General features: G+C 42.8%; 3 protein-coding genes across 5 annotated transcripts in view; 2 read left to right on the plus strand and 1 right to left on the minus strand.

The window, feature by feature from the left end:
- The first annotated feature begins 1144 nt into the window (after positions 1-1144).
- On the plus strand, positions 1145-18869 carry med22 (mediator complex subunit 22). Of its 3 annotated transcripts, none has more exons than XM_020521117.2 (5): positions 1145-1311; positions 2916-3039; positions 5856-5936; positions 11009-11217; positions 17778-18869. In XM_020521117.2, the coding sequence occupies exons 2-5, from the start codon at positions 2917-2919 to the stop codon at positions 18007-18009; spliced, it is 645 nt and encodes a 214-aa protein (XP_020376706.2). In that variant the 5' UTR covers positions 1145-1311; position 2916; the 3' UTR covers positions 18010-18869. The 3 variants fall into 3 exon arrangements, with proteins under 3 accessions (XP_020376706.2, XP_020376708.2, XP_020376709.1); XM_020521119.2 differs by having other exon boundaries at positions 1149-1311; positions 17772-18869; XM_020521120.2 differs by lacking the exon at positions 17778-18869 and having other exon boundaries at positions 1154-1311; positions 11009-14984.
- The window catches only part of slc2a6 (solute carrier family 2 member 6), a 45578-nt gene continuing 38952 nt past the window's right edge, over positions 17876-24501 (plus strand). Inside the window, exon 1 of the mRNA XM_048613847.1 lies at positions 17876-17970. Within this exon, the coding sequence (XP_048469804.1) occupies positions 17951-17970 (20 nt within the window). The 5' untranslated portion in view covers positions 17876-17950. The remainder of the gene's footprint in view (positions 17971-24501) is intronic.
- The window catches only part of pierce1 (piercer of microtubule wall 1), a 3834-nt gene continuing 3194 nt past the window's right edge, over positions 23862-24501 (minus strand). Inside the window, exon 3 of the mRNA XM_020521122.2 lies at positions 23862-24336. Within this exon, the coding sequence (XP_020376711.1) occupies positions 24148-24336 (189 nt within the window). The 3' untranslated portion in view covers positions 23862-24147. The remainder of the gene's footprint in view (positions 24337-24501) is intronic.

The following is a 24501-nucleotide window of genomic DNA, read 5'->3' on the forward strand; positions in this document are numbered from 1 at the left end:
CCTAATATACACCCTCTACCTCCCTGAACACTACAGGCAATTTAGCATGGCCAATCCGCCTAACCTGCACATCCTTGGACTGTGGGAGGAAACCGGAGCACCCGGAGGAAACCCACGCAGACACGGGGAGAATGTGCAAACTCCACACAGACAGTCGCCCGAGGCTGGAATCAAACCCAGGTCCCTGGTGCTGTGAGGCAGCAGTGCTAACCACTGTGCCACCATGTCGCCCGGTTCTTTAGGTTCTTTACTCAGAGAGTAGTAAGGGTGTGGAATGCCCTGCCTGCAAAAATAGTAGACTCGCCCACTTTAAGGGCATTTAAATGGTTATTGGATAAACATATGGATGATAATGGAATGGTTTAGGTTAGATGGGCTTCAGATTGGTTTCACAGGTCGGCGCAACATCGAGGGCCGAAGGGCCTGTACTGCGCTGTAATGTTCTATGTTCTATCAGTGCTGTAATGGCAGTGCAACTCACTGTGGTTCTGTAATTAGGAGATAGCAAGAACTGCAGATGCTGGAGTCAGAGTCAACACAGTATGGAGCTGGAGGAACACAGCAGGTCGGGCAGCATCAGAGGAGCAGGAAAGCTGATGTACCGGGTCTGGAACCATTATAAACATCGACTTTCCTGCTGCTCTGATGCTGCCTGTCTTGCTGTGTTCCTCCAGCTCCACACCGTGTTGTCTGTGCTTCTGTAATTTCTGATATTTGGTTGTTTTTAATTTGATGGCCTCTGAATGCAAGTTAGTTACAAGAACTGTAAGAGACTTGGAGACCTTCAAAACCCAATGACAAATTCGTTGTGAAGTTTTCTTGTGGGGCAGTGGGAGTGCATTTGCCTCTGAGCAGGTAGGACCAGGTTTGAGTCCCACCTGCGTCAGAGTTCAGTAATAACATATTTGAACATGTTGATGAGGAAGGTATAACTATTAATTAATTGTTGGGGTTACCAGCTCTGTTTTCCCTGAACACAGTACCACAGAAATTGGTTTATAAGAATGGAGCAACTCTGTCTTTGTGTTACATTGATATGCACTTAATGCAGTGTGACCTCACTTGAAGTGACATGACCTCATCAAGTTGGCGGTGAAAGATCACGTGGACATTTGCTAATCCCTATTGTTGGATGCGTGTGATTGATGTCACAGTCAGCCACACCGATCACCCGAATTACGCCACGTGTACAGCTCGCCTTCCAATCAACAGCTCCAGGAGGTGGGGTTCCGGCAATGATCCCCGCCCCCCAAGCCACGGCCTGCACTGGTCCTCAGTTGATTCGGACTCTTCATTTGTTTAGCGCCTGAGGTGAGAATAGTAATAAATAAACAAAACTGCTTCTTCTAAACATCGCGGGATCTCCGACAGTGCCCACTCCCTCGGCACTGACCCTCCGACAGTGCCCACTCCCTCGGCACTGACCCTCCGACAGTGCGGCGCTCCCTCGGCGCTGACCCTCCGACAGCGCGGCGCTCCCACAGCGGTGTGACTATAATGTTGACTGTAAATCACAATCCCCACTCAGGATATTTAAAGACCGTATCTTTTTATTATTCTGTAGTTTTGATTTGGAATGAAATGAGAAATGGGCTTTTTTAAAATCCATAGATTATGGATGAGATTGCTGCACCGTTTGAAAGCAGATAGCAGCGCTCCTTGTACAGAAAACAGCAAATACTGGAGATCACAACAAGTCAGGCAGCATCCACAGAGAGAGCAAGATAGTGTTTCAAGTCTAGATGACTCTTCAACATCTGTAGTAATTTGCTTTTCCTTGTGTAAACTCTGTTTGTGCAGCTGCATTCATGCAGAAATGGAAATACTACAGATGGGCTGACACCAATGAGTGTGAACACAGTGAGGTTCAGCCAGCACCAAGTTGTTGGTCTGTGGTGAGATGACCAGTTGTCAATGACAAAGGCCTACTGCCTGCCAGCAGCTATGTGATTGGCTGTGACCTTTAACCAGTAGCTAAGAGACTTTACAAATTGTGAATTAGTTGCTCTCGTCCTCTGGGATTATAGTGACTTTACTATGTGTAGGGGAAGATTTATAAGTGGGTTTGTTACAACTGTGAAGTTATGTAAACAAAGACATAAGTTGTTAGAGAAATTCAGCAGGTTTGGCAGCGTCCGTGGAGAGAAAGCAGGGTTAACGTTTCGAGTTCAGAGACTCTTCTCCAATTCTTCGGAACTGTCTTTCAGCTTTTCCTTAGGTGAAGGGTTTGTCACGCGAGAAACTGTTAAGTTGGTTGGACCTATGCTTGTTAGAGTTCAGAAAAAATGAGAGCTGATTTTAGTGAAACAATTTGGAGAAGCGACTTGATCAAGTGGATGCTGAGAGTATGTTTGCCCTCATCAGGGAATTTAGAACAAAGGGGCACAGTTCAAAATGAATGACCACCTATTTAAGGTAGAGATGAGAATTTTTTTCAGAAGATCATTTAGTATTTAAATCCTCTCCTACATTCCCTCTAATTTCTCCACCATTTGCATTGAACTCCATGAGTGGATCATGGGAGTGTCAGCTTGGCCACATACCTTGGAGGGAACGTTGATTATCTTCCCATCAACCAGTGGTCAGCGAATATACTTGAAGCTTAGTCATGGTGACTTTTGATCTGCAAACGAGTCAAGTGTTATGGGATGAACAGGAAGGCTGTTGGGGTTGAAACCATGATCTTATCGCAAGAAAGAGCAAGCTCAAGGAGCTAAACAGCCTTCTGTTGGTCTTGCGTTCTTAATGCTCTCCTTGTCAGCGCCCGAGATCCAGTCCCCCGAACCCTGATAGTTTAGTACTGGTGGGCAACCTACATTTGTGCAGCTGCACTTAGGAAATTTTTCAAAAGGTGACAGAGGGTTTTGAGAAAGTTTTGATAACGTTGCTTTGTAAATTTTTACATGTTGATGCAGGATGTCACAGCAACGAACACTACCTCAGAGTAAAGAGCTTCTGCTCCAGTCCTACAACAAGAGACTGAAAGATGACATCAAATCTATTCTGGATAACTTCACAGAAATTGTCAAAAGTGCTCGGGTATGTAGAATCACATCAGGCCAGTTGGGCTTGCAGCCCTGGTCTGAGCAAATGTTTTTAATTTTCTCCTGTTTACCTTGAGAAGATCAAATCTCAACATGCTGAGTAGTGTTAAGTCCTAAATCAATAGTCTTTGTATTTCAGTAACAATCTAAGTATAGAATATCTAGCTCAGAAGCAGGCCATTCAGCCCATTAGCTCTTGCCACTATTTATTCACAACACGATTGAATCAATCTAACCCCACTCTCCCACTCACTCCCTGCACACTTTTTAATGTTTCTCTGTCTTTAATTTCCTTTTAAGTGAATGCAGAGATTTGCTTCAACAACAGTTGTGACTGAGAATCCAACAAAGAATCACAGAATTGTTGTGATGCAGAAAGAGGCTATTCAGCCCATTGTGTCTGCAGTGGCTCTGAGCATTTGACTTAGTGCTTGTCTGATATTCTGATTACGCATTTAATTTTTTTGTGATTATTTAAAGTATCTGCTTCTCCTTCCTGTTTCCTGGCCTTTTGGACCAACCTCTGACCATTTAGCCCTTTTATAAACTTCTTTCGTTCCAAACCTCTAACCTTCTCTGTCCAAGGGCTAATAGACCATACGACATCGGCCATTTGGCCCATCGAGTCTGCTCCGCCATTCAATCATGGCTGATAAGTTACTCAACCCCATTCTCCTGCCTTCTCTCTGTAACCTTTGATCCCCTTGAGAATCAAGAACCTATCCAACTACCTCTTAAATATACTCAATCACCTGGGCTCCACAGTCCTCTGGTAATAAATTCTACAGATTCGCCACTCTCTGGCAGAAGAAATTTCTCCTCATCTCTGTTCTAAAGGGTTTTTCCTTTACTCTAAGGCTGTGCCTCAGTAGTCTCTCCTGCTCATGGAAACATCTTCCCAACATCCACTCTGACCAGGCCATTCAGTGTTCTGTAAGTTTCAACTAGATTCCCTGTCATCCTTCTAAACTCCATCAAGTATAGACCCAGAGTCCTCAAACATTCCTCATATGTTAAGCCTTTCGTTCCCGGGATCATTCTTGTGAACCTCCTCTGGATCCGCTCCAGGGCCAGTACATCCTTCCTGAGATATGTGACCAAAAATTGCTCATGATATTGTAAATGTGGTCTGACAAGAGCTTTATAAAGCATCAGAAGTACAACCGTGCTTTTATATTCTAGTCCTCTCGCGATAAGTGCCAACATTGTATTTGCCTTCCTAACTATTGACTCAACCTGCAAGTTGACCTAAAAAGAATCCTGGACTAGGACTCTCAGGTTCATTTGCGTCGCCTCCCCCTCTCTCTGTTTATTTCAGAGCCCCCTTCCCCTCCCCCATTTCTGAAGAAGGGTCTAGACCCGAAATGTCAGCTTTCCTGCTCCTCTGATGCTGCCTGGCCCGCTGTGTTCATCCAGCTCCACACCTTGTTACCTTATTTCTTTCTTAGTCTTTGTAGACTTCCTAATCCTCTGGCTTCCCACTGCCCTTCATTGTATGAAATGCTTTCTCTTTTGCTTTTATACTATCCCTGATTTCCCTCATCACCATTGTTGCCTCATCATCCTGTACCATGCTTCTTTCTCCTAGGGATAAATTTTTGCTATGTCTCCTAAATTACTCCGAGAAACTCCTGCCATTGCTGTGCCACTGTCTTTCCTGCTAGGCTCCTCCCCCAGTCAATTCTGGTCAGCTCTACCTTCATGCCTCTGAAGTTGCCTATATTCAGCTGTAATGCCATTACCTCTGATTCCACGTACTCCCTTTCAAATAGCAAAGTAATTTATATTATATTATGGTCACTGCCTCCTAAGTGTTCCTTAACCTTAAGCTGCCTTATCAACTCTGCCTCATTATACATCACTAAATCCAGTATTGCCTGTTCCCTAAATGGACTCCACCATAATCTGCTCCAAAAAGCCATCTCGAAGACATTCCACAAATTCTTTTTCTTGCAATCGACTACCAACCTGGTTTTCCCAGTCCACCTGCATATCAGTGTAACCTTACCTTTCTTACACACCTTTTCTATCTCCAGAGGTATGTTGTGGCCCACATCCTGACGACTGTTTGGAGGCCTGTATATAACTTCCATTATCGTGTTTTAACCTTTGCAGTTCCTCAACTCTACCCGCACAGATTCTACGTCATCTGACCCTACATCATTTCTTGCTTTCAATTTAGTTTTATTTCTTACTAATAAGGCAAATCCACCCCCTCTGCCCACCTGCCTGTCTTTTCAATAGGATGTATATCCTTGGATATTTAGCTGCCAATCCTGATCGCCTTGCAGCTGTTTAGCTTTAATAGCTTTATTTAGCTCACAGTTATAACTCTCTTTCCTCCAATCATTGATAAGCTTGAACATTTCAACCTGTACCTCTCAGCATTTCCCAGAGAAAAGCATTTCTGAGTGCATACTGAGCCTTGGAAAGAACACAGTTTTAAGCCTAAAACATACAGACCTCAAGTTATTGGGCCCACAGCAAATAATCAGCTGTTTTATCATTTTAATTTCTCCTGTCCTCCTTGTGACAGTCAGGAATTGAAGCCTTGACACATTTAACTCTGGAGCCCGATTCAGTTTATTAGTTCCTTTCCCTGTTTGAGGCGCCAATCACTCATGATCTGATTGAATGGCATATCAGCCTTTAAGAGATGAATGGCCTCCTGCTGTTCCTGTAACCAGTGCACTTGGTTCCCTGATCCACAATGATCAAAGTGGGAGTCCAGCAGCATGCTAGAACTGTGTGTATAATATTCCTGAGACACTGGTAATAAGTGTTCACCATAAGCTGATCCTTGAATCACAGGTTGAAGATGAGACACAGGTATCCCGGGCGACGCAGTGTGAACAAGATCACTATGAGATGCATGTGAGAGCTGCAAACATTGTAAGTATTGCATGGGTCAGATGTATGCCATTCATTCTCAGTATGGCTTTTTTTCAAACTAGCCTGCTGTGCTCTGTTTCATACTTGTAAACTCTAGCTAGGGTACAGGTTTCACTTGCATACTGACTCTCCCTGCAGTTTGCATCCCGCATGCACAAACCCTTGCTGGGGTATGGATGCTACGTGAACAGACTCTGACTAGATTACAGATCCCGTGTGCACACACGCACTGTTTGGGGTGTGGGGCACTGTTTGGGGTGTGGGTCCTGAGTGACACAGACTGTGGCTGGGGTACTGGTCTGGCGTAGCCACCGGTTTGGACATTTGAAGAGAAAAATCGATGTGTGACTCCAAAGGGAAGCAAGTAAGTGATTGACTGGTGAGTATTGCTGCTTAGTGACTGAGTGTAAAGAATGAAGAGTTATGAAAATATTAAAAGCACGTGAGCAGCTGATAAGCTTTATCATGTATTTTTACATAATGTTTAATACCACCAGGAGGAAGTATTACATACTGACATTTATCGTAAGCAGTAGGACCTTACTGATAGTAAGGCTTATTGTTAAAGGTTACACTTGAGTAGTATTTGTGAGACTTATTAGCATTACTAAGCTTTATCAGAGATGACTAGGAATTTAGCTAATAAATAAAATGGCAGGGCTGTGACTTTGAAGGTACACGTCTTGTGTGCTTTGTGGGAACTCCATGATGCTTCTCATGCTGTGACTAACCATCTCTGCAGGAGGTGTTGTCAGTTACAGCGGCTCAAGGTCCAGGTTTTGGAACTTGAGCAGCAGCTGGAGTCTCTGCGATCTGTCTATGAGGCTGAGTGATGTGGATAGCAGATTTATGGATGTGGTCATCCTACAACTTAATAATCTGCAGGGAGGTGCGCATGAGCAACCAAGTTAGCCTGAGCCAAGTCACTGGTACCACTGGTTGCTCAGTTGTACAGGACGTACAAAAAATTCTGGAAGAACATTAGTGATTGGTGATTCCAAGGGGTGGCAAGCTAGTGTGTGTGAATTCATTTCAGTCCACAGTCAAAATATCTTTGTCATTTATATAATTATTTGGGTGTGAATATAGGGGGTATGGTTAGTAAATTTGCAGATGACACCAAAATAGGTGCTGTAGTGGACGGCGAAGAAGAAGATTATCTCAGAGTACAATGGGACCTTGATCAGATGGGCCAACAGGCCGAGGAGCGGCAGATGGGTTCTAATTTAGATAAATGTGAGGTGCTGTGTTTTGGTAAGGTAAACCAGGGTAGGACTTATACATTTAATGGTAGGGCCCTGGGCAGTGTGGCCAAATAAAGAGACCTTGGAGTGTAGGTGCATAGTTCCTTGAAAGTGGAGTCACAGGTAGGCAGGGTAGCAAAGAAGATGTATGATATGCTTGCCTTATTGGTCAGAACATTGAGTGAAGGAATTGGGAGGTCATGTAGAGGTTGTACAGGACATTGGTGAGGCCACTTTTACAGTACTGTGTATAGTTCTGTTTGCCCTACTGTAGGAAGGATGTTTTTAAACTTGACAGGGTGTAGAAAAGATTTACAAGGATGTTACTGGGACTCGAAGGGTTTGAGTTATAGGGAGAAGCTGAATAGGCTGGGGCTTTTTTCCCTGGAGCATCAGCAGCTGAGGCGACCTCAAAAAAAGCTTATAAAATCATGAGGGGCACGGGTAGGGTGAATAGCCAAGGAATCTTTCCCCAGTGGGAGAATCCAAAACTGGAGGGTATAGGTTTAAGGTAAGAGGGGAAGATTTGGAAAGGAACTGAAGGGTAACATTACCACACAGAGGGTGGTACGTGTATGGAATGAGCTACCAGAGGAAGTGGTGGAGGCTGGTACAATTACAACATTTAAAAGGCACCTGGATGGATATATGAATAGGAAGGGTCAAATGCTGGCAAATGGGACTAAGTCAGATTGGGATGTCTGGTCAATGCGGATGGAACTGGACCGAAGGGTCTGTTTCCATGCTGATTGACTGACTCTCAATATACAGAAAAATAAAAAGATATGGTCTTCACATGTAATGGAATAGATTTGCCCGGAAATTGCAGTGAAATAAAAAAAAAATGTTACTATGGGGAGTTTTAATTGTCAGAGTACAGACTAGGACAGTAGTATTGTAAAGGTCAAAGAGTTAAGAATTCCTGGAGTGTGTTTAGGAGAATTCACTCCAGAGGTATGTTTCCAGTTCATTGAGAAAGGAAGTCCTGGTAGATCTGATTCTTGGGAACAGGACATATGTCATTAGCAACGTTCCCTCAAAGCTGCGCACATGTGTCACTGCTGTGCTGTTCCATGCACAGTAATCAGTGCCAGCATGCTGCTTGCAGCATTGACTTGCAGTTCTGAAATCGTGACCCCTAGTAATTGAGTCCCCAACTCTGGGGAAAAAGCTTCTTGCTATCCACCCTATCTATACCTCTCATGATTTTGTAGTCCTCAATCAGGTCCCCCTTAACCTCCGTCTTTCTAATGTAAATAATCCTAATCTACTCAATCTCTCTTCATAGCTAGCACCCTCCATACCAGGCAACATCCTGGTGAACCTCCTCTGCACCCTCTCCAAAGCATCCACATCCTTTTGGTAATGTGACGACCAGAACTGTACGCAGTATTCCAAATGTGGTTGAACCAAAGTCCTTTACGACTGCAACGTGACCTGCCAACTCTTGTACTTAATACCCTGTCCGATGAATGAAAGCATGCCGTATGCCGCCTTGACCACTCTATCGACCTGCGTTGCCACCTTCAGGGTACAATGGACCTGAACACCCAGATATCTCTGTGCATCAATTTTCCCCAGGACTTTTCCATTTACCGTATAGTATTCATATTTTACATCTCTTTATGGAGTAAGGAGATACTGCCCAGGCATTGTGAAGGTGAACGAAATTTTATCGCTAGAAAGGTTTGAATTTGATAAGGAGGTGATAGGTTGCTGATACATCAGTTGATAAGGCATCAGGACCTGAAGAGATGCATCCAATTATATTGAGGGAAATAACAATGGACATTGCAGATGCACCAAAAATTTCTCATTCTTCCATCATCTTGGAGATAGTAGCAATGAACTGGAGAATTGAAAACATTACAACCTCACAGAAAAAGAAATGGTGTTGCGATAAGCCAAGCAGTTACAGACCAGTCAGTTCAATTTGGGGAAGCTTCTACAAACAATAGTTTGCGAAATCTGAATAGTCCAATGGTTTATGCAAGTTAACTAAGGAAAGCCAGGATTGATTTCTGAAGGTTGAACTAACTCACCGGTGTTTTTTGATGAAGTGACAAAGAGGGTTGATGAAGGTAATGCTGTGGATGTGATGTATGTGAAACAGTTCCACACAACAGATTTGAGAGCAAAGTTAGGGCTCGTGGAATAAAAGAGGCAGTAGCAGCTTGGATACAACATGGTTTCTCGTCACTCAGCCAGAGCGATAAGTAATTGGCAAAGGAAGTATAAATGTTATGAAGGAAAATGTTTTCACACTGCAAATGGTTACAGTCTGAAACGCATGCCTGAGTGCAGTGGGAACAGGTGTAATCAAGGCATTCTAAAGGGAATTGACTGGTTGTTTGAGAAAGACGGTAGAATTTCAAAAGGACATAGCCAAGTTAGTGGAGTGGGGCAGGTCAATGATGGATGAAGTTCAGTGATAGTTCAATGCGGAGAATCATGAGGTGATACATTCTGATAGGAAGCTCATGGGGAGAGAGAGGAAAAAAAAGGCAGTGTACAACTGTAAAGGAGCTGACAGCTGGGTTTGCACGTGCATTAAAAAGAGAAAGCTAACAGGACAGGTTGAGAGAGTAGTTAATAAAGCATACAGTCGCATACAGCATACAAGAGGGCACAGATTTAATGTCATTGGCAAAAGAAGTAAAAATGACATAAGGAAAATATTTTCCACACAGTGGAGAGTTTAGGGTCTGCAATGCACTGCCTGGGAGTGTTCTGGAGACAAGATCAATCAATGCTTTCAAGTGGAAATTAGATGGTTGTTTGAATAGGCACAATGTGCAGTGATACAGGAAGAAAGCACAAAATTGGAACCAAGTCAAATATTGATTTGCAGAGTTGGCTCAAATGTAGTAGGCTGAGTGGCCTCATTCTACACTGTGTTAATTCTGTGATGAGTGGAGTGAACCTTCTCTGATCTTCAAATGCAGTTTTCTTTTTCAAATAAAGATCACAACTATACACCGTACTCCAGATTTGTACCTGTTCAGCTGCAATAAACGTCCCAACACTTGCATTCCATTTGGCTTGAAATAAACCTCAATGTTCCATTTTCCTTCCTAATCACTTTTGGTACCTGCATACTGACTGTGATCTCTCTGTACCACAGAGTTCTGCAATCTCTCCCTGTTTAAGTGGTATACTACTTTTCTATGCTACCATATAAAGCAGATAAGTTTGCATTTTCCAATGTCTTTCTCCATCTGTAAAATTTTGCCCATTCTCTTAACATATTTATATCCCTTTGCAGACTCTGTGACCACTTCACCATTTACTTTACCTACCTACCTTGGTAACATCAGCAAATGTAGCTGCCATATTCATAGAATCCCCACAGTGGGAAATCAAGCCACACGGCCCAGCGAGTCCACACCGACCCTCCAAAAAGCATCCCACCCAGACCTAATCCCCTACCTCATCCCTGTAACCCTACATTTACCATGGCTAACCCACCTAGCCTACACACCCCTGGACACTACAAGCAATGTAGCATTGCCAATCCACCTAACCTGCACATCTTTACTGTGGGAGGAAACCAGAGCATCCAAAGGAAACCCACGCAGACACGGGGAGAATGTGCAGTCTCCGTGCAGACTGTCGCCCTTCACCCAAGTTATTGCTAGAAGCTGTAAATAGTGTGGGCCCAGCTCTGATCCCTGTGGCACTCCATTACCTACAGGTTCTCATCCTGTCTGTGGTAATGTTACCCTGTACATCATATGCTCTTTTCTTGTGTAGTAATCTTTTGTGACACCTTCTGTATTGCCATAGTTCATGATTTTGGCTCTTGTTTATCTGCTGCCTTGGTGCTAGGTGCGAGCTGGTGAGTCTCTGATGAAGCTGGTGTCAGACCTGAAACAGTTCTTGATCCTGAATGACTTTCCCTCGGTGAATGAAGCCATTAACCAGCGGAAGCAGCAACTACGAAACCTGCAGGAAGAATGTGACAAGAAACTGATCACCCTGAGAGACGAGATTGCAGTTGATCTCTATGAGCTGGAAGAAGAATATTACTCCTCCAGGTACAAATAACACAGAACTGTCCTCGGCACAGCCTCCAGAATGTTCCGTGAGCAACCACAAGAGTGCCTTTTAACACTGACATAACCACAATGTGATCCAGCCTCATTCACTCACACTGTAACACTCTCCTAATCTCACACTAACCTTCTCGTGCTGTAACAATTCTAATCCCACATTATAATACTCTCCAATTCCATGGAATGTATTGCTTGGGTAGATGAGGCTGTACCTCTGTATTTTTAAACTCTGCTGATATTATTCCCCAAGCTCCTCATTATTACTCACTAGAAATGCGAGTCTTTCTCTTTTCGTTGTGATGTGGGTTGACTTTGGGCTCTAGTTGAGGCTGTTTAAAAATATTCTTTTACAGCACATCTTCAGTTGAGACTGATCCTGATCCACCAGAACCCAAATGTTATGTTAGGTGTTGCGAAGGGTGGTGCTGGGCAGAGGGTGGTTTCACTTATTTACACCTCTTCCCTTCTTGACAGAACAAATTCCCAATTCCTGACTGTAAATCATTTTGGGGATCCTATGGATTCTCCCCACCATGTGTCTGTTGGAGTTGATTGAATTGATTCCTCATGAGTCAAACTCTAACATTCCAAAATGTCGCAAAGTGACTGATTTCTTTTTGAAAAGGCCATCTGCACAAGGATGCTCACCAATCAGCAAAATTTTGAACGTTCCTGGGCACTACACATTTCACTAAAACGTTCTTAAGTGCAATTCTGAAACTGTGCTGCAGCATCTCCTGTTGGAATTTGCCTCTGCTGCCACCTCGTGTGTATCAGGGACTATAAAGGTGCTTCTGTAATGTTGAACCAAACAGGGCATTTACAATTGGCCGAGAATGTCTGCTCAGCTTTTACTACAGTAAGAATCTGAGAATTTTTACTACATAAAATGGAATTTTATTGTAAAAAATCATTCCCCAATTTAGTAAGAGATTCTATTTATCTCAAATTTTATATTAGCTTTTCTACTACATGATGTCCATGCATGTTATGAATATATAAGTACCCTGTTTGTCAGACTTTAAACTTCTCGAGTCTAATCTTCTGTGCCAGATTTGGTAGGGAAACAGTTTTCTATTTGTTTGAAGTAATACAACATTGCAGCCTTAAAGAGATGCACAGTTCCTTCACACGAGGATAAGAAGTTAAAAAGTGTGTTGTGACCAGAGTCTGTGACTATGTGTTACTATTTATACGAAAATCATTTCAACAACCATCAACGTTTTCTGCAATGTGTGTTATATATTTCTGTTATGATTCTTTCTGAAGGTGGTGGATGGCACAGAACTGTCTAATTCAGTACCCTTTCCTTTCCCACTGCCAAGTGTCTCATTACTTGTAATGATCCAACTCATTCTGACTATCCCATATTAATGCAAGGATTGTGAGCTGCTTGCACATCCCAGTGTATTTAAGTTATGAGGTTGCTATTGCATGCAATAGGTCAAGATAATTAGGCAGAGCCAACATGGTTTTGTCAAAGGGAAATCATGTTTAATTATTGGAGCTCTTTTAACAAGTAACTTGTTCTGTAGATAACGGGAAACCAATGGATATATTGTACTTAGACTTCCAGAAAGCATTTGATAAGGTGCCCCATCAAAGATTGTTACGAAAATAAAAGCTCATCTTATAGAGGGTAAGAGAATGGCATGGAAGATTGACTGACTGACTGACTGACCTCTTCTCTTTAAGTTTTATATAAATGATTTGGATAAAGAGACTGAAGGTTTGGTAGTTAAATTTGCTGATGATGCAAAGATAGGAAAGTGAGTTGTGACAAGGACATAAGGAGCCTACAAAGGGATATAAATAGGTTAAGTGAGTGGGTAAAGATCTGGCAAATAGAGTACAATACGGGAAAATATGAAATTATCTATTTTGGTAGAAATAATAAGAAGCATATCATCTAAATGGTGAGAGGTTGCAGAGCTGTAAAATGCAGAGGGATCTAGGAGTCTGAGTGCAGAATCATAGCAGGTTAGTGTGCAGGCACAGTAAGTAGTTGGGAAAGCTGATTGAATGTGTTGTACAGTGAGGGGAATTGAAAGCAAGAGTAGGGAGATTATGCTGCAGTTATACGGACATAAGTGAGACAATATCAGGAGTACTGTGTGTAGTACCGGTCACCATCCTTACGGAAGGATGTTAATGTGTTGGAAACAGTTCTGAGTTAATGTTTACTAGGCTAATGCCTGGAATGATCAGCTTGCCTTCCGAGAAAAGGCGAGACAGGCTCAGCCTGTATCTTTGAGAGTTTAGGAGAGTCAGAGTTGACTTAATTGAAGTTTATGAGATCCTGAGGGGACTTGACTGGGTGGATGTGGCGAAGTTGCTTCCCATTGTGGAAGAATCTAGAAATGGGGTTGTAGTTCAAAAATAAGGATTTTTCCCATTTAAAACAGAGGAGGAACCTTTTTTTTGAGGATTGAGAATCTTTGGAATTCCCTTACTCAAAGGCAGTGAATGCACAATCTTTAAGACAGGTTAAATTCTTGATTATCAAAGGAATGAAAGATAATCGGAGGTATGCAGGAATGTAGAGTTGAGGTTAAAATCAGATCAACCATGACCTTACTGAATGGCAGAGCAGGCTTGAAGGGCTGAGTGGCCTACTCTTGTTCCTTGTTTGTATGCACATCATATAACATTTCAGTATTACATTCTATATACATTCTGTAATATCAATAGAGTGACTTAAATATACATCCCATGATATCAGTCTGAATTAGCTGTACGTGCCAGGATATTCCCCACACACCCTGTAATATTCTGTTGTGTTATATGTGCATCCCATAATAGTCCCCTTTAGTATGTTCACTGTACATTCTGAAATTATCCATGTGTAGCTTGTAATAACACTCCAAGGTTTAAGATCTCATCGCAGTCCCAGGTGTTCAGTGAGTAATTTTGGGAATTGCTGGGATTCAAAGGATAACGTGGCGATCACCTCTGCTGAAGCCTCTGTTCTGGGCCACTGGGTTCAGGGTCAGTTTGCAACCACTGGATTATGGAAAGCCCAGGTTCCAGCTCCAGCCTGAATTGAGTCCATGGGCTCAGCCATGACTGCACTAGCCTGAGCTAGTGAGGGGAAAGGGGCTAGGAGGGGAGGAGCCCAGCCACAGCTCCTATTCTTGATCAGTGTTTAGTGTATTCTCCCATGTGCACACATGTCCACAATTTGGCAATAATCAGTTTTTGAGTTCAGCTGTTAATACACACAGTCAAATAGTTTATGACAGAAACCCACACATCGACTTGGAAAGATGGGAATGCAGAACTGCCACTGACTCTCTCTGATGCGTAATCCCTAGAGTATCCCAAACTGTATCCATCCCACACCCCTAAGCCTCTTCACTGAAATGAGCCATTTAAAATCAATGGAACCTCCTCCATCATGTGTAACTAAATCCATTTCTGTGAAATGCATGCTTTAATCTAAAAAGGTGTTGCCATTCAGTCTCCCACCCAGAGCTATGATAATTTAGAGTGCGGACTAAAAATGCGAACTGTTTTCACTTATTGAACCTTGCAATAGTGAGTGTTACATTTAGTAATTGTCATTATGTGCCTTGTTCACTGTTCCCAACATTTTCAAATTTGTTTTTATATCTGTACTTATGTTTATTTTTGTTTAAAGATTTATATATAATTTAAAAACCGTATCCTTCATTCAATGAAACATTCCAGCATCTCACTTTAAAGAGTCAGCATTTTAAATACTTCCTAAATAAAGGTCAAATCAATAATCACCAATCTCTGTCTTTCTGTTTCACATCATCTCATTGAAATTTCCTCTGCTTTGCACCTGCCATTTGCTTCTGCTGCCTTTCAAACACAAGCCATTTATCAATTGAATTAAAATATCCTTTTAATCACAGACCAGATCCTTGGAAGATTTCAGTCAGTGAAAGCAGTACCTGGTATGTTACCAAGAGGAGCAGACCATATTCTATCCTCGGGCTGTGCTGGGTTGGGTGATCGTTACTGGGGAGAGGAATAGGGTCAGTACTATTGACACTTGTAGATTTCAAGGTTAGAGTTCCAAATACTGACCAACTTTCAATAGTTTTCATTCAGCTGTGTGATCCCTCTTAGTTATCACCACTGTGCCTATCCTGGGAGTGTTCGGGAACAGTGTTGAGGAAGCTTTATTTTTAGATTAAGAGTAGAAAGAACTTGACATCTAACACTGTTGTTCCTGCTGTAGGAGTATTTGGGGACCGTGTGGAGAGAGCTTAACTTACTGCTTAAAAGAATATAGGGAGCTTTACTCTGTGCCCTATGCTGTGCTGTACCTGTCCTTGGAGTGTTTGCGGACAGTGAATAGGGAGCAGTACACTGTACCTAACCACACGCCGTCCTAATCTTGGGAGAGTTTGATAGGGATGGTTTGGAGAAGCATTACTTTCTGTTTAAAAGAATATAGGGTGTTTTACTCTGTATCTAACCCTGTGCTGGCCCTGTCCTGGGAGTATTTCAGGACAGACTAGAGAGAGCTTTGCTCCATATGAAACCCAATGCTGCACCTGTCCTGGGAATTTTAATGTGGCCTGTATTGTTGTATGGCTCATTTTTCTAAAGCAAATCCACGTTCAACAACAAATTGCATTTATATTGTGCCTTAAATGTAATTAAATAGCCAAAGGTGTTTTGCAGGATGTTACAAATCAAATTTGACACAGAGCAAAATGATTCTATATCTCCTGGTCTTTCACAGCAATACTAGGACAGGTCATAAAAAGACTGGTCAAAGAGGTAAATTTCAGGAGTGGCTTGTAGGAGGAGGAGGGATACAGCAGTTCAAGCAGAGAATTCCAGAGCTGAGAGTCTATGATCTGAAAGCACAGCTGATTAAACTCAGGACTTCAGAATTATTGAAGGGTTGTGGGTCCAGATGGGGTATTTAAGATGGGTGGAGCAAGACCAGGGAGAGATTTGAAAACCCAAGTGCATGTATTTGATTAGAGGCATTGCTTAATTAATTGTTTGAGAGGTAACGACACAGGATAGGTAAGGGAGATCCAGTAAATATAATAAATATTTGGAATTACAGGCAGCATTTATTGAGAGCCCATGGTGTTCAGGGTAGTATATTGGAATGGATAGAAATTGGCTCGTGGACAGGAAGCAGCAAGTAGGGGTAAGGGGATCTTTTTCAGGTTGGCAGTGTGTGACGAGTTGGCGTAAGGGGATCTTTTTCAGGTTGGCAGCGTGTGACGAGTGGTTTCCACAGGGATCAGTGCTAGGGCCACTGCTGTTCACAATATATATTAATGACTTGGGGGAAGGAAGTGAATGTACTGTAGCTAAGTTTGCAAACCAATTTTTTTTTTTAAAAAGGAGACTAGTGAATTGCAAGAGTGTTACAAACAGTTTACAGAGGTATATTGATAAGTAATTGAGCAAAAAGTTGGCAAATGGAGATTAATGTGTATAGATGTGAAGTTGTTCATTTTGGGAGGGAGAACAAAAGAACAAATTATTATTTAACTGGAGAGAAACCGCAGAAAGCTGCAACAGAAAGGGATTTGGCAGGGACTCTTGCATAAAACACAGCAAGCAAACACAGGGGTAGCAGGTAATCAGGATGGCTAATGGAATGTTGACCCATATTTCAAACGGGTTAGAGTATAAGAGCAGGGAAGTTTTAACTGCTACTGTACAAGGTCCTGGTGAGAGCACATCTGGAATAATGTGAGCAGTCTTGATCCCTTCCTTAAGGAAAGGCATAATTTCATTGGAGGCAGTTCAGAGAAGATTCACTAGGATGATCGTTGGGCTAGAGAGAAAGTACCTTACGAGCAATGGTTGAACAGGTTGGAACTTTACTCTCTGGAGTTTAGAAGAATCGGAGATGATCTCGTTAAAACATTTGGGTTTCTTAAGGGGCTTGCCAGGGTAAATGCTGAGAGGATGTAGGTGAGTCTGGGACCAGAGGGCGTAGTCTCAGAATAAAGGGGCACCAATTTAAGACTGAGATGGGGAGGAATTTCTTCTGAGCGTTGAGTCTCTTTGGAACTCCTTGCCACGGAGAGCTGTGGGGACAGAGTCCTTGCGTGTATTTAAGGCTGAGATAGATTCTTGATCAGTTGGGGAATCGAGGGGTATGGGGAAAGGGCAGGATAGTGGAGGGTGAGTGCTGAGGGAGGGCCACACCGTCAGAGGGTCCACATGTACTAGAGCAATTAACCTGAGAAAACATCTGACCTGTCAGGTCTGCATAAAAGATCCAAAAACTTTACAAAGAAGTGGAACTCAAACAATCTCCCAATGTTTCTGGGACAACAGTTAGCCATCAGCTGTCATCAATCAAGACTGCTGATCTGGTCATTATCACAAGGGCTGCTTGTGGGAGCTTAAAGTGCATTCATTGGCTTGAAGCATTTTGTTACATCCTAAGGTGGTAAAAGGCACCATAAAAATGCAAGCACATCTTTCTTTGTCACTAACAGCCTTGATGTTTTGTTGTACTCTTGACTTGTTCTTGCATCCTTTCCCCTTCTTTCTTAATGCCATTTTTTTTCCCGGCCAAGCTACAGCCTGTGGGATGGTGCTGACCTCCCGCTTTGTGAAGCGTACCGGAGAGGAGGGGAGGAGGAGGAGGAGGAGGAGGAAGAGGGGTTGGTCACACCCGAAGAAGAGATGGTGACAGAGATGGCTGGGTCTGCGTCGACGGTTGCAGGAGAGTCTAATGGCAGAGTGGCTCTGAGCAATGCCACCACCCAACCACAGGTGAACGGACACAGCGCAGGGAGTACTGATCCTGTCTGAGGACAGTGGGGGTGGAGGGGGAGCAGCAGTAGATTGAGGCTGGTCAGTAAATGAACCCCACACCACCCAGTCCTGACTGTAACTCCTCCCTTCATGATGGGTCAGCTCAGGGCTTTAGATACACTGGAATAATCAGATACCGCAGCAATGAAACTTCACACACTGCCTAGCCTGATCTATACCATATAGTAGATGTTTTTGACAGGAATTATGGAAAAGTAAAAGGAGTTGGTGGGATATTAAAGGTTTCCAGTACCCATACTAGACTGACCCACCAGCGTCTGATGAAGCCTCTGTCACCATGTGGGGTTGCGTGGGAAGGTGTGCAGGAAGTGGTGAATGAACAGTTCACCATCACCCATCGACCAGTTTCATTCTCTGCCTCTCCCAGGATTGGGAGACCCCCATCCACCCACCATGCATTTTCAACTTTGTTTTTGAAAAGTGTTCTTTAACTTGCAGTCCAGTTTGACATCAATTTCTTTCCTTGCTTTCACCCTGTGATGTTGACTGAGCATGTGTTGTATGAATGGGATGGGTTTGTCTAACATAGATAAGGGGTAAAGATGTGGTAGGGTCTTTTGGAGGTGAACCACTTAAATAAGAGAATGAAAGACAAGTGGCAAGTCCTAGAAATAGTTGAAGATTAAAATGAACCGTGCAGCACTGCCCTGAAGTTGTGACTAACCAACCTCATTGTAAGCCAGAACAGTATTAAATGACATGGCCTGACACTGTCAGATAACCAGAACATCTTTTTTAAAACAACAGCAAGTTTTAGTTTTATGTGGTAACAGGAATTGTACATACTAAGTCACATACTGTAAGGCTTGAATTTGTTAGTAAACTTAAATCTATCATGTTTGTCTGTTTTTGTTCTGTCAATTGTTGAAGGAGGTGACAAGCACGTGGATGTGTATCGCAATGTCAGTGATCAAGAGTTTTGAATGGGGTTAATTTAATTTATGTAACACAGTCGAAGATGCAACAAAGGTGCCACAGTCTGAAAACACAACACCTCAGTCCAAATGCTGTTGCTAGATGATGAACAGCACAGATCCAAGGGTTTTTCTAAATCTGTCCTGCTATTAAAATCTACCTTGAAGTCTCTTTAAAGCCTTTATCGGACTTTCTTAGAAAGTTACCTGCCTTTCCAAATAAGAGCAGACAATCTCTGACCTTCTGACTTTGTGCTTTCAAGAAATCACACAATACAGCACTACATCATGTTCTAAACTGTCCGCTGCCATTTCGACAGGAATGTCCCATTTTCTGGGCGATGTGCATTCCAGCGAATCACAGTTCAGATTTCACCAAGGGCAGCTTGAGAATTTTAGTACAGTTTTGAAAAACACCAGAAATATAAATCTGGTGTCAGTAAACCTGGTCGAAGGGGTGGAAGGTATGGTTGCTTAATTTCCCAAAGAGACAGTTAAGTAGGAAATGAAGTTGAGAAGGTCATGTGAGACTGCAAACAGATATAGATGGATTAGGTGAGTGTGTTTTAAAAAAAATCAAACAGATGGAGTATATGGGAAAATGTGAATGTGTCCATTTTTGCAGGAAGAAGTGTAGAGACTATTTAAATGGAAACAGATTGCACAACTTTGAGGTACAGTTGGATCTGGTTGCCTGGTACACAAATCACAAAGTTAATATGTAGGAACAAAAAAAGAAATAAGGAGGGAGAAGATTAAATATGAGGGTAAGCTAGCCCGTAATATAAAGGAGGACTGTAAGAGTTTCTTTAGATATATAAAGTGCAAAAGAGAGCCAAAAGTGGACATTGGACCACTGGAAAATGACAGTGGAGAGATAGTAGTGGGGAACAAGGAAATGGCTGAGGAACTGAATAATTACTTCATGTCAGTCTTCACAGTGGAAGACACGAGTAATTTCCCAAAAATTCAAGAGAGTCAGGGGGCAGAACTGAGTATGGTGGCATCACCAAGGAAAAGGTGCTAGTAAAACTGATTGGGCTGAAGGTGGATAAATCACCAGGACCAGACGGACTACACCCCAGAGTTCTAAAGGAGATAGCTGAAGAGATAGTGGAAGCGTTAGTGGCAATCTTTCAGGAATCGCTGGAGTCAGGGAGGGTCCCAGAGGACTGGAAAATCGCTAACGTGACACTCCTGTTTAAAAAGGGAGTAAGGCAAAAGACGGAAAATTACAGGCCGATTAGCCTAACCTCGGTCGTAGGAAGATTTTGGAGTCCATTGTAAAGGATGAGATTTCTGAATATTTGGAAGTGTATAGTAAAATAGGGCAAAGTCAGCATGGTTTCATCAAGGGGAGGTCACGCCTGACAAATCTGCTAGAATTCTTTGAGGAAGTAATGAGCAGGGTAGACCAAGGAGAGCCAATGGATGTTATCTACCTGGACTTCCAAAAGGCCTTTGAGAGGATGCCGCACAGGAGGCTGCTGAGTAAGGGCCCATGGTGTTAGAGGCAAGGTGCTAGCATGGATAGAAGATTGGCTGTCTGGCAGAAAGCAGAGAGTGGGGATAAAGGGGTCTTTCTCAGGATGGCAGCCGGTGACAAGTGGTGTTCCTCAAGGGTCAGTGTTGGCCCCACAACTTTTCACTTTGTACGTTAATGATCTAGATGAAGGAACTGTGGGCATTCTGGCTAAGTTTGCAGATGATACAAAGATAGGTGGAGGGACAGGTAGTATTGAGGAGGTGGCGAGGCTGCAGAAGGATTTGGACAGGTTAGGAGAGTGGGCAAAGAAGTGGCAGATGGAGTACAATGTGGGAAAGTGTGAGGTCATGCACTTTGGTAAGAAGAATAAAAGCATGGACTATTTTCTAAATGGGGAGAAAATTCAGAAGTCTGAAGTGCAAGGAGAGTTGGGAGTTCTAGCCCAGGATTCTCTCAAGGTAAACTTGCAGATTGAGTCAGTAGCCAGGAAGGCAAATGCAATGTTAGCATTTACTTTGAGAGGACTTGAATATAAAAGCAGGGATGTACTACTGAGGTTTTATAAGGCTCTGGTCAGGCCACATTTGGAGTATTGTGTGCAGTTTTGGGCCCCATATCTCAGGAAGGATGTACTGGCCCTGGAGCGGGTTGGGAGGAGATTCACGAGAATGGTCCCAGGAATGAAAAGCTTAACATATGAGGAACGTTTGAGGACTCTGGGACTGTACTCATTGGAGTTCAGAAGGATGAGGGGGGATCTAATTGAAACTTGCAGAATACTGAATGGTCTGGACATGTTGGATGTTGGGAAGATATTTTCATTTGTAGGAGAGACTAGGACCCAAGGGCACAGCCTTAGAGTAAAGGGAAGACCCTTTAGAATGAAGATAAGGAGAAACTTCTTCAGCCAGAGAGTGGTGACTCTATGGAATTCACTGCCACGGAAGGCTGTGGAGGCCAGGTCATTGAGTACATTTAAGACTGAGATAGATAGGTTCTTGATTATCAAGGGTTACGGAGAGAAAGCAGGAGAATGGAGTTGAGGAACTTATCAGCCATGATTGAATGGCGGAGCAGACCCAATGGGCCGAATGGCCTAATTTCTGCTCCTATGTCTTATGGAACAGCAAGTGATTAGGAAGACAAAATGGAGTGTTGTCATTTGTTGCAAGAGGAATGGGAATTTCTCAGGAAGGGTCACTGGACCCAAAACACTAACTCTGTTTTTTCCTTCACAGATGCTGCCGGACCTGCTGAGCTTTTCCAGCAAATTTGTTTTTATTCCTGATTTGCAGCATCTGCAGTTCTTTTGGTTTTTATTTTGGGAAGATATAGCTATTGTTGCTTAGAGCATTGGTGAGACCACATCTGGAGAACAGTATTAATTGATGTGTGGAATGGAGGGGATATCTAATGAGGAAAGGGTGGGCAGATTGGGTATATATCTATTGTAGTTTAGAAGAACGTGAAGTGAACTTATTAAAACCAATAAAATCCTGAGGAAAAATGGGTACTGAAAGTATGGTGTCCTGTGTGAGAGAGACAGGGACACAATTTAATACTAAGGTGTCTTCCACTAAAGACAAGTGAGAGATTCTTGCTGTGAGAATCATGTGTGGAATTCTCACACCCCACGGGACTGATGGCATTATTGAATATTTTTAAGACAGAGGTAGGTAGATTCCTTACTGACAAAAGAGTCAAAGATCTTTGGAGGTAGATGGGAGAATGGATTTGAAGACATGTTCTTATCAGCCATGTTATTGGATGGGGGAGAAGGCTTGATGGCCCAAACAGCTCACTGCTCCTAATTAAATGCTTGTGAGAGTGATACTGAATTTAAAGTTATTTTGAGAAGATTTGTAGCTCGGGTTGTGAATGAGGTTGTAGACTTGCTCGCCAAGCCAGTGGGTTTGGTTACAACATTTCATCACCCTGCTAGGTAACATCGTCAGTGCGCCTCCGGTGAAGCGTTGGTGTTCTGTCCCACTTGTTATTTATATGCCTCGGTTTGCTGGGGTGGTTGATATTACTTCCGGTTCTGTTTTTCAGTGGTTTGTATATCGGGTCCAGTTCAATGTGTTTGTTGATGGAGTTCCAGTTGGAATGCCAGGCCTCGATGCAGGACTCCCTTAGCATTCCCTCAGTACTGACCCTCTGACAGTGCACCACTCGGATTACTGACCACTGACAGTATGGTGCTCCCTCAGTGCGGTGCTCATTCAGTCCTACATTGGGAACCTGGCACCTGACATTTGTACCTGGGCATCAGCCCTGCTTAACAATGCGGAAGAGGGAGCTATGATGTCATTTTTCTACCATTGCAAGATGCCCTAAGTGAACACAAATCACAAAGTTAATATGTAGGAACAGCAAGTGATTAGGAAGACAAAATGGAGTGTTGTCATTTGTTGCAAGAGGAATGGGAAGATTGTGGGAAGATATAACAGTTGTTGCTGAGAGCATTAGTGAGACCACATCAGTCCCTTTTACTATTCAAAAAAAAATTAATTGAACTTGTATCAGGAGTTTTCAAATTCAGGTCCCTAATAAGAGAAAGTGAATTTGAGACCGTGGGACATATGTCTTTTTCATGATTATATCTATATTTTTCCCAAGTGTTTTAAAATTTGGTACTGATTTTGCTGGAATAGACTCAAAGAAACATTCCTGTTACTCTCATGTGCTGTCTAAGGGGACAGCACCTTTTAAACTAAAGCTAAACTATTGATGTTAGGAAACATTTGTTAATGAATTTTGGCAATCTGAAACTCTCCCTTACAAAGGCTGTGAAAGCGAGTAGGGGGAACGAGACCAATCAGGTTTGTTAAAATCTAACCTTACCTAATAAAGGACAAGAACACGGTCCACAAATGTACAACAGGGAGAGAGAAAATAAAAGCATTTATTTTTCTAAAACCAGGAACCAGCCTTAGCATCCAGCATTCTACAGTCTGGAGTCTGAAACTGTATATGCTGTATCTTACTGTGTTTGCTCAGTATAATTATTTCTGGCATTTAAATTTGTCAACATACCTGTAGCTTTTTAGCATTTGTCAATCCATAGTGATCAATCACAGGTGCTGATGCTCCAACTTGTGATAATGGAATTATGTAAGGCTCACCTCTCGCCAGCACAGCTCTGCTTTCCAAAAGCAGCCAGACATTGTCATCATATCCATACACGGAACACTCTGTAGTACAGTCACTCATTATTTTGAGAAACTGGAGGAAGGTGAATGATCACCGGTAACTGTAACGCTCCAGCAGTGAGTTCCCAGAAACACCAGCAACAGGTAAATGGACATTCACAATGAGGGAAACAATAAGAACAGAACACAAATAGAAAGACACAAAGAAACCAGTCTTTGGATTAATATTTTCTGTAAAATACATAGTGTCTTCAACAGAGAAATACTCCCGCAGCACTGACCCCCCCCGACAGCGCAGCGCTCCCGCAGCACTGATCCTCCGGTTGTGTCTGAATTAGGAATTGGATCTCTGTGATTGGAATCTCTATCTTTAGCACCAACTGGAATGGTTGAAGCAATGTGAATTGTCTTTTTTTAATTAAAAGACAAATAGTTTTGAGTTTGTATTTAAATACATCTTTTTAATACAATGAATGACAAGTTTCACACAGAGGGTTGACAGGGTTTTAGACACTGCAGCAACATATTTGTATTTGGAGTTTGTACGGTAACAGGGCCTTGCCTAATCTGTGTAGGAAGGACCAGCAGAGAAGTAGGAGCGATGAAATTTCAGCCGGTCCTGGAATGTGATCAGGTTTTCCGGTCCGGTGACCAGCGATTTCTCCATGCCAACATTAAATCCATGGTCCTTGTACATCCCACATTTGCTTAAATGTTCTGAAAGTTTCTGAGATACCGTGTAGTAGCTGGTCTGGAAAGACAAGCGGTCAGCAATGATGAGGATGGGGTAAGTTACACCCACTTCGATCTGCTACAGATCTACAAATATAACACCTACCCTCAACCCAGTCTCTCCACTGGGGTACGGCTCCCACACACTGACTCTCACTGCAGGACAGCTCCCACGTACACTGAC

Source organism: Rhincodon typus, chromosome 28 (genome assembly GCF_021869965.1).
Source record: "Rhincodon typus isolate 14 chromosome 28, sRhiTyp1.1, whole genome shotgun sequence".
NCBI classification, from domain to species: Eukaryota; Metazoa; Chordata; class Chondrichthyes; order Orectolobiformes; family Rhincodontidae; genus Rhincodon; species Rhincodon typus.

Excerpts from the sequence above, each read along its gene's own strand:
- med22 (XM_020521119.2), top strand. The coding sequence starts at position 2,917 with ATGTCACAGCAACGAACACTACCTCAGAGTAAAGAGCTTCTGCTCCAG. Across the intron at positions 3,040-5,855 it reads AAATTGTCAAAAGTGCTCGG|GTTGAAGATGAGACACAGGT; the intron begins GTATGTAGAATC and ends CTTGAATCACAG. Across the intron at positions 11,218-17,771 it reads GAAGAATATTACTCCTCCAG|CTACAGCCTGTGGGATGGTG; the intron begins GTACAAATAACA and ends TTCCCGGCCAAG.